This window comes from Phasianus colchicus, chromosome 2, assembly GCF_987193195.1.
Source record: "Phasianus colchicus chromosome 2, bPhaCol1.hap1.1, whole genome shotgun sequence".
NCBI lineage: Eukaryota > Metazoa > Chordata > Aves > Galliformes > Phasianidae > Phasianus > Phasianus colchicus.
This window is the reverse complement of record NC_143437.1, coordinates 25,300,500-25,321,153: the sequence shown is the minus strand read 5'-3', so window position 1 is coordinate 25,321,153 and position 20,654 is coordinate 25,300,500. Positions and strand designations below refer to the sequence as shown.

The 20,654-nt window shown below is 37.2% G+C and overlaps 1 protein-coding gene across 11 annotated transcripts in view; it reads right to left on the bottom strand.

Moving 5' to 3' along the window:
- PPM1B (protein phosphatase, Mg2+/Mn2+ dependent 1B) overlaps positions 1 to 20,654 on the bottom strand; it is a 56,057-nt gene that overhangs the window by 18,552 nt on the left and 16,851 nt on the right. For 7 of the 11 annotated variants that reach the window (XM_031594770.2, XM_090135159.1, XM_090135160.1 and 4 more), the window contains 3 exons: positions 12,956 to 13,100; positions 3,715 to 4,578; positions 1,573 to 1,690 (listed from right to left, as the gene is read on the bottom strand). In XM_031594770.2, the coding sequence (XP_031450630.1) occupies positions 1,573 to 1,690; positions 3,715 to 4,560 (964 nt within the window). In that variant the 5' untranslated portion in view covers positions 4,561 to 4,578; positions 12,956 to 13,100. Of the gene's footprint in view, positions 1 to 1,572; positions 1,691 to 3,714; positions 4,579 to 12,955; positions 13,101 to 13,446; positions 13,606 to 14,784; positions 14,971 to 20,034; positions 20,133 to 20,654 lie in introns of those variants that run through there. The other 4 variants (XM_090135161.1, XM_090135158.1, XM_031594778.2 and 1 more) reach the window with 3 other exon arrangements.

Sequence of the window (20,654 nt, the reverse complement as noted above, 5' to 3'; positions counted from 1 at the left end):
AACATCGAGTCCTAAGTTTGAAATCTCATGGACCACTGCTAAACAGTTCTGCATTATCTGCTGATATTGCACTTCTCATTACGAACAAAAAAGCACCAACAAGACAGCAATACTGCAATACAGCAGTCACTCAACACCTAGCACAAACACATCTAAGGCAGCTGCATAACTCACTGTCCAAATACAGAGACCACCTCTATAAAGTATAGTTAAACCAGAAGTAGTAGAGTAGTAATCAAGAACACTCTAATCCAGTCTTGAAAGAAGTCAAAGGGTTCAGATCCTCTCAATTTCCTTCCTCAGCCCACCATGTTCTTCAGAAAAAGTGCTATCATGACAGATCCAGCAGCTGAGTTAATAAACTACATTATACATAAACACATGACAGTTCCTCACTGCTCTTCTGATGAGGTTACAGAAGTTGAAAAATTCGTAGCAACAAGGTTTTCAAAACCTCTTAAGAGTATTTCTCTCTAATGATGCTATTTCACAGTATTAGCCCAGTCACATTTGTAACATCAAGACAAATTGTTCCAGGAACAGTTCTTTCCATGCCTGAGTTGCCCCCACAAAAGCCTGTACCAATATACAATCAGTATTATAAAAACACAAACTTTCAGCACCGACAATGAACTTCAGTCAGTTCTACCAAACTGAGCTATATTTGGGTCACTACAGTAACCAATAGTGAAACAGACCTAGAAGCTGCTACACACTACCATCACGCCAGACCTCAGAACAGCCTTAACTGATGATAAAAAGATTTTTAATTAGAAACAGTCTCAAAGTCTGCTTCAAATGTCAGTTCTTCCAACACAAAGAACATGGTAGAAAAGCAAAAAAATATAAGGGCTAGTCTTTCATTCTCAATGAACTACCTTTCCTTTAACTGTTTCTGCTAAAGGGAAGGTGCTGCATTCAACACTTGGGATAAGTAAAACCAGAAAAAAATGAAATTAATAACTGAACAGGTTAGTGACCACGTTTACCCCTCCATGAAAATTCTACAGGATTATACAACTTTTATTCACATACACTTATATTTCAAGCATTCAGAATCCAAAAGGATGATATAGAATGATATGAAGGGCTTGCATTCAAAGGAATTTTGATCAGTTATCTGTAAAAGTTTACACAAGTTATCTTTCAAACTGATATTTTACAATAAACTCACAACTGTGTTTAACAAGCAATTCCACAACTTGCCGGCTGTGTATCCTTTAATAAAGAACTGAATGTTTTTCTGTCAAGCTTTCACAAAGAAATGATGCAAATACCACAAATATCCTTTTAATGATATTTCATAAGCAAAACATTAACAATACCACTATTTTATTAGATGACACAAGCCTCTGCAAGGTCAGTGGTTGCATACTGTCTTGTAAAGACAGAGGTAAAAGCCTCAAGTTTACATTAAGAAAACACATGTAAGTATGTGCCTTACAACTTCTTTCCTGACAACATTTTTCCTGATCATAGCACCATGGCAGCGTTCATGGCTTTTGTTTGTTTTTGTTTTCATGCTCGAGAAGGCTATGAAAGTATTTCTAATGAACAAAATGGATTTCTTACCTTCAACCCGTGATTCCAAGTGCTTATCCAACTCTGCATCTTTTTTCACTGCCTCATCTGAGACCTTAGGAGCATTTGAAAGACAAACTAGTACAATACTCATGTTATCACGACTCCCCTACGTGACAAAGAAAAAAAAACAGTTAAGGTTTTTAGATTTGTCTTTCATTTTCCTGTTCTTGTCACCAGTCATATTTTCACTTGTTTTAAGTATTATATTCTAGATCTAACTGGGAAAAGGAAGCCTTGCAATACGACAGAACTTTGATCAATAAGAACCTCTCTCTCAACTAAATTATTTGCTGAAATTGAATTTTACTCATTCTACTTTCCATTTAGCATTTAAGTTGAAAATACTTCAGGCACTTATGTCAAAATACAACTTTTTGAACAAAATAAAAAGTGTAGAAAAACATTTAAGACAACTGTAAGATATTTATACAGTCATTTAACATTAGCCTTAACCCAAATTAACAAAATCATGTTGGAAAATGAAGTGCAGAATATTTACTCTGAGCTACTAGAATAGTTAGCTCCAGCTAGTAATTTACATCAGTCTGAGAACATTCATAAAAGCATGCTCATCAGAAAGCATCTGTGTCACATACATTGCACCTTAAGGAAAAAAGACAAATTACAAAATAAGAATTCACTTGGTATGGCCAATCTGATCTCACAGACTACATTGTACTCATCAGTATTAGCCAAGAGCTTTTTCAGGTACCAATTTGAATGCCAATTCTTCACTTGTAAGTTACAATAATTCTTTCCTGGTCTTTTTTCAAAATTACAATCCGTTGCTAAATATAAAAACACATCTGCGTCCAATTATCCTACAAGGAGATTCAATAAAACTAAACTTCTGGTTTGAAATCTAAGCTTTTTCCCTGTATGGTTCTCTACTCTTGTATTAAATATGAAATCATGATCCAAATAGCTCCTCCTCATCCAAACTCAGAAATTTCAGTGTCATTTAGTCGCTCTGCAACATCAACCTACTGTGCAGTTCCTATCATTTAAGATAACTTGTTCTCCTGAGGAAATTAAGTAGGAATCTGATATGATAATAAATTCCTTCAAAAGTACACATGTCCACATTCCCCTCTTGTATCAAGCATATATATACATATACACACACACATCACAGAATGGCCACGGTTGGGAGGGACCTCAAGGATCATGAATCTCCAACCCCCCTGACACATGCAGGGCCACCAACCTCCCCATTTAATACTAGACCAGGCTGCCCAGGGCCCCATCCAATCTGGCCTTGAACACCTCCAGGGACGGGGCATCCACAGCCTCTCTGAGCAGCCTGTTCCAGTAGATAATACATATACATATATATTTTTTTAACAGCAAATAGTACTTCACATTCTGAAGACAAGACTGTATTCTAATCTCATCACACCTTGCACAGATCCAAACTTCAAAAAATAAGCAAAAGGTCAGAGCTCAGTTTACTGAACATGTACAAGCTATTAACGAGGCTAGACAAGTGCTTGATTAGAAAAGCCAGGGTATTTAATCCAATTATACAACATATGGCATTACTGAAAGAAACTACTTACCCTTCATTGTTAAAATTTCTCAGAACTGCCTGTTTGGTCTATTGCCTTTATATGTAATAATAAAAGCTGCACTTCTCAAGAAATGCTTGGAAATGATGAATCTAATGAAGATATGCAGACCAATAGCTCCTAACAAACTTGAAGAGTGCAAGCAAACTCTTATCTGAGTAGTTTTGCTTCATATGAGCTTTCACAATTAGCTGAGTACAGAAAAGATAGTAAAGCACACACTCTATGCAAAAGAGAGCAATTGCTCAACTGAGAAAAGCAATGAAAACCAGAGACCTGTCACAGAATCAATTCCTTCTTAAAAGACCTTTTGAAAAAATCATTTTAAAAACTGAAACAAAATTGAGAGCTAGAACTATATGCAAAAATTATTGTTGTATTTTTGCAATTGCTATTGTCTCTCAGAGGATGAGGTTGTATAGTCTTCAAAGACACACAGTCAAACTGGTACTGAAGTTTGAGGGAAAGAAAAAGGAAAAGGGGAAGATTAGGTTGTTAACATTACACCTGTCTGAATAGAAGACAGAATTAGAACATCTGCTTGGAGAAAACAGTTACATACCTTATGTAAACAAGTGTCCACTACCCAATTGCACACTTTTTCCAGGTCATCTGATACTTCAAGTCTAGACTTAACAAATTCACAGAGCTCTTCGTTGCTCATTACATCCCAGATTCCATCACAAGCCAAGATGATAAACTCATCTTCTTCTGCCCTTAAAATTTCACAAACCTCAGGCTCTGGAGAAACAAGTTGTTCTGTAGGGCCTTTACCATCAACACATTTGTAGTCATAGTCCCCCAGAGCTCGAGAAACTGCCAATGAACCATTGACACGCTGAATCATTACACTGCCTCCTGCATTCTGGATTCGCTCTTTCTCCCTTGGGTTGCAAGGTTTGTGATCCTGTGTTGAAAAACAGACTTGTCCATTCCTATAGAGAACAGCACGTGAATCACCGCAATTGATAAAGTACACATGCTCAGGTGAAATCATAACTCCCACTGCTGTTGAGCCACTTCTGTCCATCCCATTTCTGAGGTCTGAGAAATTGCGCATATATTCATCAATTTTCAAAAAGCCAGTTCTGATTCCACTCTTGACATTTTCCACTGAAGGTTCAAGAGCAGATCCAGGTTTTTCTGCTGCCCTAAAGTCTTCATTGTTAGTGATGTGTTCTAGTAAGTGTGTGGAGCAATAATTTGCAACACGAGATCCTGCATGACCATCATAGACAGCAAAAAAGGACCAGTCCTCTAAGCCATGGGGAATACCTACAACAGCTGTGTGAGCATCTTCCATTTCCACTCTCCATCCCTGCATACTGCTGAGGCCGTAACGCAAGCCATTCCCTGCACCATGAGCATTATGTTTTTCAGTTTTTGGCTTATCCAAAAATGCACCCATGTTTATGCAATATTGAATCTGGAAAACAGAGAAGAAAAGTCTTATTTACAAAGCCACCATCCTATATAAGTTCAATGTCAGCTTTCTTCTCCCTCTGCTTTCTTCATTAATTATAAAACATGCAAGTGTTAAAATCGACAGCTATAAAGGGAAGAGTAATTAACAGATTACATTAATGCAGTGGGAACTTACAGATTCTTGTTTGCTTTTTTGTGTGGGTGTGTTTTGCTACATTTTCTGTTTGTTTGTTTTCAAGACCTATTCATTAGAATTAAAACGTGCAAAAAGCTCTCCATGTGAACACATAGTGATGGCATAGTTCACATACCTTTAAAGCCCTGCCAATTTTGACATCTTTGTCAAAACTTACTCATACTGGAAAAATAACACCCATATTACCCCTATTCCCTTTCTAGTTTCAGGCACGAAGAAAAGCTAATACCTTTAAGTAACAATTGTTCTCATTAGCTTTGCATGTACCATGCCACTTCCATAATCTCAAAAAGCATGGTAAAGTTAATAGCAGAAGAATATAGAACATCTGTACCAAAGAAAAGTATGATTACAGCACTTCCAAAAAAGAAACCAATTCCACTTTGATCCAAGAAAAAATTTCACAATATTGTCTTAAATTATGAGTTTTTAAGTTAATAAATGTTTTAAGTTAATAAATGCATTGATCTTGATTTTAAAACACATCCAATTAAAACAGATAAGAAAAAGACTTTCCACAGAAAATTAGTTCATCAACACTTGGAGAAAATCTGCTTCAAAATACATAAGAAGCATCCTCAGAGAGTAAGCTTGCAGGTAAAGTATAAGTATCTATAAGCGACCTATCGAAGACTTCTGATTTCCTCACCGATACAAGACCAGGCCTTTCTACTTAGGCCTGATAAACCAACTTCCACTTTACCAAGTCAGCAAGAACATATTCTTTAACCCACAAGTTCCATACTACCTTTCTGAGAACTTCAGAAACTGAGACAACTTCCAATCACACTAACAGTGATGTCTGCCCCATGAAACTCTTAGTGACTGGCTGTAGCCACCCAGCAAAAATCTGAGATAATTCTGCCATAACCAATCCTGAGCTAGTCAGTCACAAGGTGTCTCACACACTAGCACACGCCAAGCCTGCAGTCATTATGATCCAGTTTCAGAATTTGTTACTAGGTCAGAAAGAGAGGTTAAGAATTCTTTAGTTCTTTCATTCTCCTCCATTAAAGACATTTTCAGCATTTTCAGCTTACTCTGACAGGAGGAAAAGCTTACAGTTGGATTCCTCACTCCATCCTGCCAGGGTAACCTTAGAACTGCCATGCAGTCAATCCAAACTTCCTACCATCTCTCAGTTCCGGTGGCCTCCACGAAAGGGCTGAGGACTTACTGCACAGACTAAGGCTTCACTCACCAGCTATAAATCTTTTGAACTCCCTTTCAACAAAAACCTTAGACAAATTTCTGCAAATACTGAAGCAACTCTTCACCTGGCATAAAAAGTAAGTGTAATTTTACTGTCTCTCTTAATTCGTGTCTAATATTCTTTGATTCAAGTGCTATTAATATTACACAGAAGGATTATTGTGGTTTTCTAACAAGCTGTGAACATCATAAAGAAAAAGGTAAAGAAAGCCAAATCAACTGAGAAACACCAGAATTCAGATAGCTCTTATGTTCAAGTACCACGTTATATTCTAGGTTCAAGTCTTGAAATTATCTGTTTTGAAGAGCCTCTCAGAGACGTGGAACAAAACAACAATCAGATTCCAAGTTTACACAGATTTTCTATGGAAACTTTTCTTCAACAATCAGCTAGTAATTAAGGTTTTGCACACAGTAGACTGTGCAAACATTCCCCTCCAGCTTGGTTCTGAGACACTATCACAACTGTAAATCATTCACACCTATTAGCAAGCTCTACAAATGTATAATAGCTGATTATCTCTAAGTACCAATATTCTGCTATCAGGAAGTCTGATGTTATAACACAAGTCTTGTACTCAGTAAGTTGTCTAAAGGAGCTATTAAAGAAAAGAATCATGTGACTAAAGAAGATATCCTAAGCCCTGTACATGTTCCAATATGAGCATTCCATTTAAACAAGGCACATATCTCCAGCTGCAGAATCTACAGTAAAACCAAGTTAACAAGAAAACACACTCAAAAGTTAATGTCAATTTGTTTTTACTCTAAATAAAACAGGAAAACAGCTCTCAGACTTTAAAAATTCACTTCAAGTGACAATTAACTGGGACATCTAATACAAAACAAAAAACAAAAAACAAGACTGACTTCAAATCAGCAGATAATGTTCACAAACCATTTGAGATATGCTTTGAAAGTAATGCCTCCTATTTGATTATGTAGGCCAACAATGTCAGAGGTGGATGCTGGTGGTACAGCAGTAGAGGCTGAACCTTCCTAACAATATTCCATTACATGCTGTTGCTATGTGACAGACTGCAGCAGACTGACAAATTGGTGCCTGACATGGAAGCATGTAAGAAGCAAAAGTTTGACACTGAATTCCTCTGTGTGGAAAAAATTGCACCACTGACATTCACTGACATTGTAGAACATGGATGGAGACATTTGAACAGTGTTTCAGCAATGGCGACAGTGGGTCACCTCCACTGGTGCAGTTCCCACAAGCCCAGCATGTAGGCTCTTGTTCATTTCTGGTGAAAATGCATAGCTAATGATGGTGGCCATGTTGAAAAATAGCACTTTGTAGCTGTTAATGTACAATATCAAATGGTATTGTTGTTCTCTTTGTATCTGTTGTAATTTCCACAGAAACAAATAGGAGGCATTACTTTTGGAGACACCTACGCACAGTTATGTAGAGATCAAAACTCATCTAATTCCAAAAGCCAGTGACCACGGCATTAACTATATATATAGTTAATATATATATTAAAATGTAAAAAAAGAATCAAAGCATGTGTTCCACATCCTAGCTTTACCAATTTTGTAAGTAGCTCTATAGCTCTATTTCTTACAGGTCAGAAGGAATAATAAAAAAAACCTCATATTTTTAAATATTCTAAACATACTTTTTAATATTACAAATACTTTTTAAAACTACAAATAATAAAGGATGTTGAGATTGACGTATAATCAGTAAGACAACATTAAGGCTAGGTATCCAGCTTATGGCTGGTCATAAAGAAGACACCAAGCACACACACAAGACCTCTTTCTATCACTGTTTCTATTAGGCAGGCTATATAAAGCAGCAATTGCTTTGAAGATCAGCTGAAGTTTTAGTGAGCAAAGAAATGGTGACTAACTTCTTTAAAAACAGTACGCACTCTTCAGATCAAGAGTGGAAACTTAGGATTCCCTTTTTTGCAGTAATTCTCTCACTTCTGGGAAGGAAAAAAACACCACCACCACCTGGTAAGTGCCAATTAATCACTAACAGTAGTCTTCGGAAGGCCTTCAAAGGAAGTTCAGCAATATGCTGCTCTGGCAGTAACTCCAGCTCTCTTACAGTCTTCATCTCTAGTTTTAAATCAATAGCTAAGACATTTCCAAGAGAGTTCAGCGTTGTCAGTAGAAACTGATACACCTTTCCTGGGGCAAAAACCTATTCCAAGACTTATTTATCTTAAGTCCAAACACGTACATGTCTCTCATGTTTTCTACTTGATCCAAATCTTACAGGGAATGCAAGCAATAATTCTCTATTTTCAATGACAGAAAGCTTGGGATCCCTTTTTTACTCAAAAGACACTGGCACTTCATAAATTTACATTAGGCAAAGTTAGGCAAAGAGCTACTGAAATTTTGAGCAATAGCTCTACATGAAGTCTGGCAGTAGCAGCTACTGTAACTTAAATTAGTCCAACACAGTTTCAAAGTACTGGCAGAGTAGAACTGTTAAGAATGAGATCTGAATATTGTTTTAAAATCAACTGTAGCCAGAAGAAGCTAGGGGTCAAGTGAGGAAGGATCCTGGCAGCATAGCTAATCAAAGATTCATTTCATAGTGATATAAAGAAATGAAATATCAAGATAAACCTTTACTATAACACTTATATAAAATTTACCATCAAAAACTTCTCCCGCCAAGATTACATGAAACAACTCCAATAGGCTTTTATTTTCAAAATTTGCCTAGTCAGTCCAATCATCAGTTAGGATCATAGAATTGCTCAGGTTGGAAAAGACCTTAAAGATCATCAAGTCCAACTGCAACCTAACCATGCTACCCTAACTCTAAAAACCCTCACTACATCATGTCTCTGAGCAAAGAGGATACATGCCTAGAATCTGCAGCTATAACTCTGAAATGAATTTATGTAACTTTATTGGGGGGGAGAGGGGTAGGTTGGGATGAGGGGGTGAAGGGAGCAAACAAAGAAATACACAAAGGAAGCAAACTGTTTTTGAATCAGCCATTTAAAACAAAGAGGTAAGATTGCAAAATATGTGTTAGCTACTTCAAGGTAGTCTGAAGGAATGAAACAATCACAGGTAGTATTTAATGCTGTGGATTTACATCTGTTTCCAATGTCTACAGAAATACCTGAAAACATAATTTGCTATGCTTCAGCTATTCCCCACTACTTTGTGCCAGCAATTTCCTCTCTTTCAGAACTGCGGGCTGAGATGTTTTTGCTGTTGCTATTTAAACTGTTTCACTAAAGAGGTGCAAAAAATAGCTTTAATTTAATTTTAGAACCCTGTGACTTTGACTGCAGTGAATTTAGAAGCCAGCAGCTCACACAGCAGATCCAATACAGGAATAAACTCCAGTAGGAAAGACTGTGGGATTGTGTAAAAAGGCACACCAGGAGTTAGGTTAGGATCTATCACCTTTTTAGCAAGATTGTAACTTCAGGTGCACACATATGCTTGTGTTCCACCTGGCACAAATTTTAGATGACTTGATACATCAGAAACTGTGGTTCTAAAGTTGCCATCAGGCAGGTAATGCATGTAAATAATCAGATTATTATATTGAAACACTGGAGTTTAGTCTCTGGAGTACATTCAGAATTAGGTGCAGGGTATGTACAACTAAGCTACTGACAAAATACAGTAGAGCTAAGCAGAGAAGCACTAGGAAGCCAAGAACTGTGTTCTGACATTTGGGAACAACAACAACAAAAAAAACAACAAATCACAAAACATCTTGAAATAAGAGGCTAGATAAGCCTTAATTCGCCCCTTGATAGGACCAGTCATCAAGGCACAGGGTAAGGAAAGATGAGTACCTCTAGAAGCCAGCTTCATAGCATTTGTAGCTCAAAACCTATTTTAATTATGGTCTCTCTTGCACAGTTTTGTAACTCTTGAGGATCTAAGTTTAAAAACTGGTATGAAGTAAAACTACACAAAAAAAACCTGCAGGCTAAGCACGCACAGCATAACAAGTAAATATACCACATACAGTGGCTTCTACATATAGAAGTCTCCTGAAGTTCATATTTTGTTCTTTTGTACCTTTTAAAAACATGGACAAAGTCACATAACTGCAGCAAGTTCAGTGTGACAACTGCCTGGCTCTCATGGATAAGTTGCACGCTTTCATGCTGCAGCCTCTTATTTACCTGGAATGCAGTTTGGTAGGTACAAAGTTGAGATACCACATCTCAGATGCCCAAGATGAGCTTCACAAGAACATACCTCTGCAATCACTGCAAACAGTACAAACTCACCATTGGTGTTCAGGCTGATACATTTTAGAGTTACCAAGCCTTTGTCAGTATGTGCAGCATCACAATTAGACACACTGCAGAGGTCACGCCTGTAAACTACTGGGACCAGGCGTCAAAACATGTAGAGTTCTTCCTAGCTAACGACACACAATTCTGTGATTGCTAGTCTGTTCACACTAGCACTTCAGCTAGGAAATTACTGAAGAGGAATGCAGATATCCTTCTCAGTAACAAATGCTCGAGAGTAGAAACTTCTTTCATTCCATGTCATTTGTCTTAGTTTTCTAGGTAACAATTTCAGATGTTATCAAGTTGCCATCTAAATATTATGAACGCTGGAAAACTCAATTGCCATCTGGAAAACTCCAGCTTTATGTGAGTTACACATTAACTATATGAGAAGTAGTGTGTAAGATGCAAATACCCAGGCTGGTTCACCAGGTATTGCAATATCAGGCCCGGGCAAGTGCAAAATAAACTCACTATTGCTTTCACCATTCCATGGGAACATAAGAGGCTCAAGTCTGAAAGCCATGATAGCCCTTCTGCAAACCAGTACCCATGCCATTGTGCCATCCTGAAGTAGGAGTTAAGTGCATGGGCACCTGAATGAAATGGTTAAATCAGATATCACCAATTTAAGTTTTTCAACCCTTGAGTCACTTCTTACCCTTGATAGAAACTGCAACAAGGTGTGGTATTATCATACCACCCAATTGACTGATCTTTACTTTCTTTCTTAGGATCACACTATGGTAGGTTTGCTAATAAGACTTATATCTCACATTCACTGAAATTGTTCTCTTTTGCCTACACTGGGTCACACTTCCTGTAGATGATTCAGAGCAAAGGTAGATGCATAGCTTTTGGACACTAGAAGGCACTGACCTAGTATAGAAGTGATCCTTCCCCTAAAGAAGGTTTAGGTACTTCTACACAGTCTTTACGTTGTTGCTTCTCTAAGTTCAACAGAGGACCAGCTATTTTATGAGTTTAATTGAACTTGGCATCTTCTCAAAATACCACCAGACAGGCCTTTATTAAAGAAAAAGCATGTAAAATTTCAAAGAGAGAGCTACCATACAGCTAATATACAATGGGTATCAAAATAGAAGAAATCATTTCACTCATTAGTGACATATTGCTTTGTGCTAAAAATGAATTTTCCCTTATCCCAAGTTAATACTGTCAATATAACTGAACAAACGTTGAAAGAGATAAGAAGAAAAGCTTCAGATACATTTATATGAGAATAAGGTAGAAATGAAAGCCTAACTCATAATCAAATAAATGTTCCTAACCAGGTCTGAAAGGACCAGAGTAATTGTTTTGCAGCAGGTACACAGAACCACAGTAAAAAAAAAAAGTTATATATGTACTTTTTAAATTTAGTTGAGGGGTGACTTGTTGATTCACACACAGATCTGAGGAATACACATCCAATCCAACAAAAATATAGTTTATGACATAAGAAGAGTTGTGCCTTTTCTAAATCTTTACATCACTGTGAATTAAATACAAACACTGAATCGAAACATAACAAAAACAAGCAAAAATCAAAGCATATCCAAAACAAAAAACAGTTGAACCTTTCTTTCATTAGAGAAGCAGAACAATTAGCATCACCTCCCTCATACAAACCCATCACTGATATCTGCATCACACAACTTCTGAGTGTAACACGTGAGACTGCCTGAAATCAACATTCCACCACTGCAGTGATCCTGCCACTACAATCAAAGGCAAACAACTTTAAGGCAAATGACTCATCCTATCAGAGACACCAAAACATGAAATCAAGACCAAAAGGTTTTAATTTCATCATAATTCTGCAGATTCAACATACATAATACAGCAATTTCATGGACAGTCTTGAAAACAGGTACTCCTTGTTTAAATAGGGAAATAAATTATTCAGGAAAAAAAAGCGTGAAGTTTGACATTTTTTTGTGTTTTTTTTTTTTAATTTTTTAATTAACAGTTCTATAGCATTTAATTTACCATTTCTAAAAAGAAATCAAAATAAAAGAACACAAATTTTTAGTTTCCCACCTACAGGTTGAAGAGATAGTAACTCAATAGTGGGACAAGAGTTATTGCCACACCACTTTTCAATCTGTCAGATAAAGTCAGGATAGGAGATCAGAAACCAAAACATTTTCACTGAGCTGGAAGATGACAACAACCTTTCCCCTTGAAACAAGTAATTCAGAAATAGAAGCTACAGTGGACTTGTAACAACAATTTAGAAATTTTCTGTAACTGATTAAAAAGGGTAACTTAAGCAGTAGTGCTGCTATTAGCTGATTTAGGGAAATATGAATTTTGAAGGGAAGAAAAGCCACACAGGCAGTAAGCTGATTTAAGCTCATTGTGGCAAAACACTTTATGACTTTGACTTCCACTAGACAATCTTCTGTGGGAGAAAACACCTCTCTCAAATTCTGGGATGGCATACATTTGGGCGCTGATAAACTAGATTTTTTTCCATTTTCATTTATTAACTGTATAATTGTACAGCACTAGAGAGAGGGCATTTTCTTCCTATTTAAAAAAGATTAAGCAAATCTCAAATGCAATTAAAGATGAAAAAACACATTCTTTTATCCAATCTGTTCCCAAATTTATGAGAAAGTCTTAGTCAATTAAAAGTTGCAAATTAAAACACAGTCCAAGTGATTATACTGTTCCATAAATTTCTAAGAGGCAGAATTTGCTCTTACCTGCAATCACAACCTTGTCAAGGTTCTAGTTCAGTGTTGAAAGAATTAGTTTACATTCCTGCTGCCAAGGAGCACATAACAGAATGACTTGCAAAATCTTGAGATAACAGTATGGGACACAACATCTGCTTTATTTTGGTATTTCCTAGAAAGAAACAAAGGAAGTAGTTAGCCACTCCAGATGGCACACAACAGATTTGTACATGAATTTAGGAAAAAGCAGTATTCCTGAAAAACAGAGGAGCTTGAACTAAAGCTATGTCTGGCTGTCATAAGATCTTTCAGTGCACTCTAAATAGCATATTAAGGATTCATATCAACAACAAAAAATAAAAGCAGATTTTTCTCTCCATTTTCCTTCACCAGCTCAAGCTAGCACTTTAAAAGTCATCTAGCCTACTACCTGACATTCAAGCCCCTAAATTCAGTTACTGAAGGAACAGCTTTTGCATATCTGCTAACACAACTGCTATTTACTTGATTTTATTCACCCGCTTAAATGGCCGAGTAGACAGTTTGACAAAAGTGAAATCCATCAAGTACAGCACGTCTTATTTGCCAACTCTTTACTGTGATTGCTTAGATGTACAAATGCACAGTAGTTTCACAGCTGAAGCTTACTGCTTTTCTTTCAAAGTACTACAGCTCCTCTGAAGAAATAATAATGACACATTTTTAAAAGTAGTTTCAATAAAACTGATCATAAATTAAACTTAAAACACAAAACTAACAGGTAACCAACAGTTCAGATGTACACACACTTAATCCATCATTTTCAATAGGATGCAAATGCCCAAGTTCCTTTAAGGATCAGAGACTACATATCAAACCATCCTTCTCACAGAAGTTACAGTGACAGTACACTTGTAGAAGGAACTACTGCAGGAAGAAATCTGGCTAACAGCCAGCTTTGTCTGGGGAATGAGGGAAAGGCAAGCCTTATGGTAACACTGACGATTATAAACTGATTACAGCTCTGCTGAGCTGAATGAGGCATAAGAGGGACACACTGCAAGCTTTGACTTTAAGGACACTGACTGAAGAATGGAGCTATGACAACATTTCATTATGGTTTGCTTCTTTGAAACAGTAACTAGTGTTTTTCAGCCATCTAAAGTGCTTGTTTTCTTGATACTCAAAAGAAAGAAGATGCACAAAAGAAGGAATACTTTACTATTGTTGGAAGAACCGTAAGGTTTCGGCTAGTTCAATGCACGTAATGTCACACTGCTGCAAGCCCTATTTTCCCCAGCATTCTTTCTCTAGGCACCACAGCAGGATGGATGGTTCAATGAATCAAACTAAGCCAGAAAAAGTCAATTATTTTCTGCCAGTTTAGTTCTCTAAACCATCTTAGAAAATGCATTTCAGGCAAGTGCCAGTGCCAGAAATGCAGAACCAGCAGCTGCTGCCTATGCAGATTTGTTCTGAGTACTGTAAAACTGTGACTTAAACAGCATCCACTAAATCGTTAACGAACTTTGAAGTGTTTTGAAAGAACTAAACAGCAAATATTCTAAATTGTTGCACTGGATAGATCATGCTGCAAAAGTCTCCCCCTCATAAGTTACAAAATTCACTGGCAAAGAAAAAGTTGTTACTGTACCTGAGGACTCCAGAATAAAATACAAACAACAACAAAACCACCAGCAGGACAAAACCTCAAAAAGCATAGATTCACAAAGTTGCGGGAAACAGTGTATCCCTCTCTCCTCAATACACCAGCCACTGGGGCACCATCACCAAACACACAGCCACAAGGCAGCTCTCTTCACACAGCGTCCCATCTCCAGAAGAGCTCCTTAACCAGGAGGCTACAGGACGCTTACGTGATGAGGTGCTTGGCAATCTCAGTCCTTCTAATGCTGCTCCAGTCGCCTCTGGAATGGGCTGACTCACAGAAGCAGATGGAAATACAAGCTCTCTGCTTCCCAGAAGCAAAAGGCTTCACTCCTCCCAATACTACTCTAAGAGCATGCGAGAACATTCATTAGACAAGGGTGACGTCTAGCCTGGAGACAGACTGCTTACATTATGACGGATTCCAAGAGAGCCATTTTGAGCTAAGAGTATCTTACCCCTGAATATGCTTCATTTCACCATGTTAAAAGTGTTTTCTTCAGATGAAAGCAACAGCCAAATGCATTGCAAGTAAATCAAGAATCATAGAATATCCCAAGTTGGAAGGGACATCGAGGATCATCAAGTCCAACTCCTGTCACTGCTAAAAAAATTAAAGCCAACATTCAACAACAAGCATGTGAAAAGAATTCTGTAGGCAAGAACCCTGACAAATTTGAAGACCCCTACCACTATACAGAAGAGTAGGCATCACATCAGTCTTTCTGATAATTAAATACATAAACTTAGTAACAATGCACTGATGAACCTCAAGCTGAATCCTAGCACTACAAGAAGCAAAAACCACTACATCACCCAGATCCTTTGCAAATTTCAAGACTCTGATCAAAGAAGCACCAGAAATACATTTTTTATTCTGTTTAACAACCAGCAACATCTCTGACCCTTGAAGGACAATCACATTACTGCTGCTTTAAAATAAACCAGCCAACCTACTCTCTCACCACCAATAAAAACAAAGTGAAATCTCACGTGTCATATCTGACTTCATGGTATCAAATACCACTGCTGATATCAACCCTCCCAGCCGTGGGTCATGAAGAAGGTAGTAAAAGGTAGTACAGAAGTTCAAGATGCTAGGGGGAGAAGGAAAAGAGCAATGCTGAAAGCTCAGTGCAGATTTGCCAGTATACTGCAACTTCTTAACAGCATTTTGTAAACATACAGTAAATGTAAAATACTCCATCCCCCTCTTCATATAGGTATTAGGCTACTTGATTTTACAGTAAAATAACATATGCCAAGGGAGTGAACTAGCTGTGCAAGTTCACACAGTATTTCCTTGTTAACCTACAAACAAAAGCCAGGAGCAGGAGTTAACGTCTGCATAATCACTTGAAGCAAGGTACAACTTACAACCTACAGAGGATACTGCTCATACTCGATAAGAAGAGAATGATGAATTTTCTCTGCGTTTGCTGAGTGATTCTTGGTTCTACACAACAACACTGTGAATCAAAGCTGAGCAAAAACTTGAACTGTTTTATTAATGTGTTAAGCAACTTAAGTGCTTTATGCAATTAAAACTAATATCCAGGTTTTGCAAAAAGAACAGTGTTATCTTTTCAATGCATTTTAGAAGTAAAGTTCCAGGGTTGTTTTTTTTTTTTTTTTTTTTTTTTTTACAATGCAGAAGTCTTGAAATAAATTTACTCAAGGTTCTGCTGAATATTTAGGTCAGCAGTTTGAAGTTGGCTATTCAAAATTTTAATTGCAAGTTAATCATTTGAACCACTCAAGTCTGAATTCACAATGAGAAAAACACACAATTAGCACAATATTTTACACTGGTCAAAAGCTCAGCAAGGCTCAGTACTGCTCAGTGCTCTAGGTAGGCCCACACTTAAGTTTTACTTCAGTGGGCTCATTTACAGCATCAGAAACCTAAATTGCTTTTGATACACACAGAAGATAGTTACAAAAGCTACTCTGAACTTTTTTTCTGCAAATCTCTGATACATATTTATATGCCAAGTCTTTCATTCCTAAATTCTCTAAGTGTCTTTTGGGAAAGTTTTACATCACTAAATTCACATTATGGCTACAAAGATTTCTTGGCAACAGTGGCAGCTTAAGTAATATTTGCTCTGAGCAGCTCATCTCTGTTTTCATGTTAATCCCTGTTGCTCAGCCACATAGTTGGTTATGCTTCTATAAGGGAATGCCTGAAGCAGACTGTTCATCTAGTCAATGCGTAACTCAGACTGCCGAATGATACAAGCAGAAGAACAAACACTGAAAGTCATCCTTGCTAAAACTGAGAACTTGAGTACACAACCTACACTTACCTTTGATGGAACAGCTTTTTAAACACCCAGTTTTGGAAACACTCAGGAAAAAGGCCATCTAACACACTTCAGTAAAAGTGCTAGAATATAAAAAGCCTTCATTGTCAAGTATTTTATATTTATCAGATTAAAGAAAACAGATGATCCTCCAGAGTTAAGAGATGTATCGCATTTATATGCTAGTATGCTTTCATTAAAAAGCTCTGATCTACAAAAAATAACCAGAAGTAGCAGACTTCTTTGAGTCAACACATTTATTGGGGTTTCTAGGACATTCAAGAGAACAGTTTACAGGAGTCTTTGTAAGTGTCATTATATCCTGCATTACAGATATAGTATAAGTTCTAGATGTGCACTATGTCACCCACTGCAATTCAGGAGTAACAGACAGAAAACATGTTTGTACTGTCTCAATGTGAAGTTGAATCTATTTATTTATAATTGCAAAGGCAATTGCAAAAACGTCTGCAAACATCCATCTTCCTGATGGGGATTCCAAGCCCCGGCTCAGGCACAGCAATTTGCACAGGCAGAGTTGAGAATCATGTTTACCCTTAGCAAAGCATCAGTCTTTTGAACACATTGCTACAGTGTATCCCCACGAGGCAAATTTATTACCATCTTGCTAGTTAGGTTGATAGGCAGTAATGAGTCAGTTTGAAGCTATCCATCTATTTGTTGCTTCTGCAAGCATCTGGCCTTCAGATCAATGCTTAAAAAATACAGTCACTGCAGGTGGATCACTGCAATTTTGTAAACATCCTTCTGCTTCAAATAAGTAGAAATCACAGCCTGAGCACTGGTCAAACATTCAGAGAGCAGGCGCCACACATGTCATCTGAGAGCATTACTAAGAACATCTATCCACTTAAAAGTCCTCTGGGCCCTAAGTCACTCCTCACTTTGTGCAAAAGGAGAATGTCACACCCATCCTAGCTACTATAGCAATATAAAAAGAACACCCAGAGTTTGTCATACCTTCCCCCAACAGAAAAGCAAGCTGTAAGTAAACTACAGCATTATTCAAATTCTGAAGTAAACTTGGGGGAAAAAAACTGTTGATTATGAAACAGAAACAGCTTGGCTCTTTCTTGCTAAGCCATTCAAGAAAATACCTTAAGGCTATAAAGAACTCTTACAGAAGCAATTTTCAGAAGAAAAATAATCAGAGAAGGCAATAACTTTCAGCTCAGTTGATTCTGTATCAAATACACGCATTTGGATAATAAAGAAATCCCACTGTTATAGACTTCAAAATATGGTAGGATCAAGAGGTATAGAAACCTGACATAACTGTCTTGTCTTATTGCTTGGATTCAAAAGGTGACTTGAGCTGCAAAGTATTAAGGCACTCTAGCTGTAAGATATAGTCAGCAAGCCTGACAGTTTTCAAAGGATTAATAACATTTCACAGGAAATGCTCACAAAGTGGAAGAACAGATTCTCTGCATACGACTATAGTGATTAATTCATCAATGAACAGTCTTCAGCTATTTTTAAGCCAGAAAACAGCTAGAGTGAAAAAGCTCTGGAGTGAAATCTGGCTACTATAACCACAGCAGTAATACTGAGTTAGTTATCTTCAACGCCACAGCTCATATTCCTGCTGCACCTCACAGCAAAAGTTAAAACTCTGTTTTTACAACACATCTTTCTGTGCAGATCCTGTATTTTGCACAAATATCCCCACAAAGGATTCTCAGTAGCACAACATCCCATTTGGTTGCTGGGGAATTAAGCCATCACAGTTATAATATTGACAGCAAATCCTATTTTTCCCACCTTATGTGTATAATACACACAGCCTTAACTGGCGCTACAAGTATACCTATACTTAGGAGGACTTCAAAAGTAGAGTGAGAAATGAGCAAGAAGATTGGAATATAACAATCCTTCAATTAGCATCACATAAAGAAAACACAGCAAAAATTCACTTGTATTGATGTGATTGACAACGAGAGAAATAAATGTATCCGATTCATAAGGGACCTTGATTGACTATTCTCGTAACTACAAACAATACTGTTGGTTAGAGGGAGGACTCCCCTCTCTACAAGAGTGCAAGTGATGTCTTTACTCTGCCCTCATCTTCTGAGGGTATTCCTTCATGTACAGGTGAACTGGAGCTGAGCCACCAGAGCAGCTAATAGCCTGAACGCTGCTGATGTTCCTGTTACAGGAAGAACACATTCTCTGCCACAGTACTTAACCATTTGAATCTATTTGTGGCTTCCTTCATCCCATTACCACTTCTAGGTTTATGTACAGAAGGATTTAAACGCAAAGGTCATCCAACACCATAATAAAACCACCAGAACATTCAAATCAGTAGCATACAAATATATTATATTAACATTTGCTATGCAATACACACTTCAGTAGTTAATGCAAAGCAGAAAACTTGGAAAGAGCATTCAAATACCTGTTCCATCAACTAAAAGCCCACCCACACATATTAATCTTGCAAAAGTAGTAAAATCAAATTCAATACTTCAATATAGAAACCGAAGCCCTCAAGCAGGAATCAAAAATAGTTATTTTTGCACCGCAATCACAGTTTTAGAGCCTCATGCTTCCCAACCCCATCCGACTCTTCCACACCAAGAAATTTTTAATATCTGTTGGCAAAACTATTTCATTAACACTACTGCATTAGCATAAGTGACAAAGCACTTAGAAATGTAAAGACTACTTAAACGTTTCAGATTGTTTTTTCTGCCTAGAAAGATGCTACACTCTCTTCACTAACACAGATTAAGCACCTTGCTAATTTAATCCATTCAAATGGATTGTTTCAAATGAGGAACATATCAAAGCATTTTTAAGAAGTTGGTTATAATCAGATACTTAAGAGAAGCAGCTGATTCTACAAGATATGTCACAATACATTCCTATAGTGCAGCATGATCATTACACTTGTAATCACAGCATATACCCTACTCGATCCACAGTACGTGTTAAGCTTTAGATCACAGATGGCTTGTCTGTGACAGAAACACAGTACTGCTCCCTGAACTTCTATATCATGCCCTATTTTTTTTTTCCTTTTTTTCTTCTTTTTTACATATTAAAGAAGCTTTCTAAGAAAAAAATTGAAGACTAAAAAATTACTATCTTTACAATCTGCAGAGTGAAGCAAATTTCCATTACCTTTTTTTCTGGCAGCAGTCTCCAATATCGTTGCCTGGACACATGGAATCTTTTTCAGGTGTCTGCACTGAGGCTATCTGAACTGCTTGACTTGTCATCTAAACAGAGGAGTACTTGGCAAGAAGCAGCCATTTGGCAACTCACAAGTTTAAATACTCAAATTGTTTTGTCCAATTACTACTGCAACTTCAGTTTGACAATAAAAATCAGCTTGACTGGCTTTTAATCAATACAGCTTAAATACTTCCAATTTACAAAATATTTAAATGCTGAAGTTTCAGATATATCTATTGAGACAACAACTGTTTTAATTTCACCACTATTTAAGTACTACAAGACATGTTGAAATACACCTGTAAAAATCCAAAGGGCAATTTTAGCAATAAGAATGTTAAACCTACCATGCAAAAAGACCATGCCAATTTAAAAAAAATCAGCACTAGAGATGGTGCTCAAGGGCTTACAAGCAGTCAGTGCAGTTATGATAGGTCTACATAGACATGACAGGAAAAAAGATTCTGAGAAGCAAGCATGTTAATAATTCAATGCTTATTTTATGCTATTCATCAGGTCAGACATCAGTTGCAGTCAGTTCGGGATAACAGATTAAGACACCATTT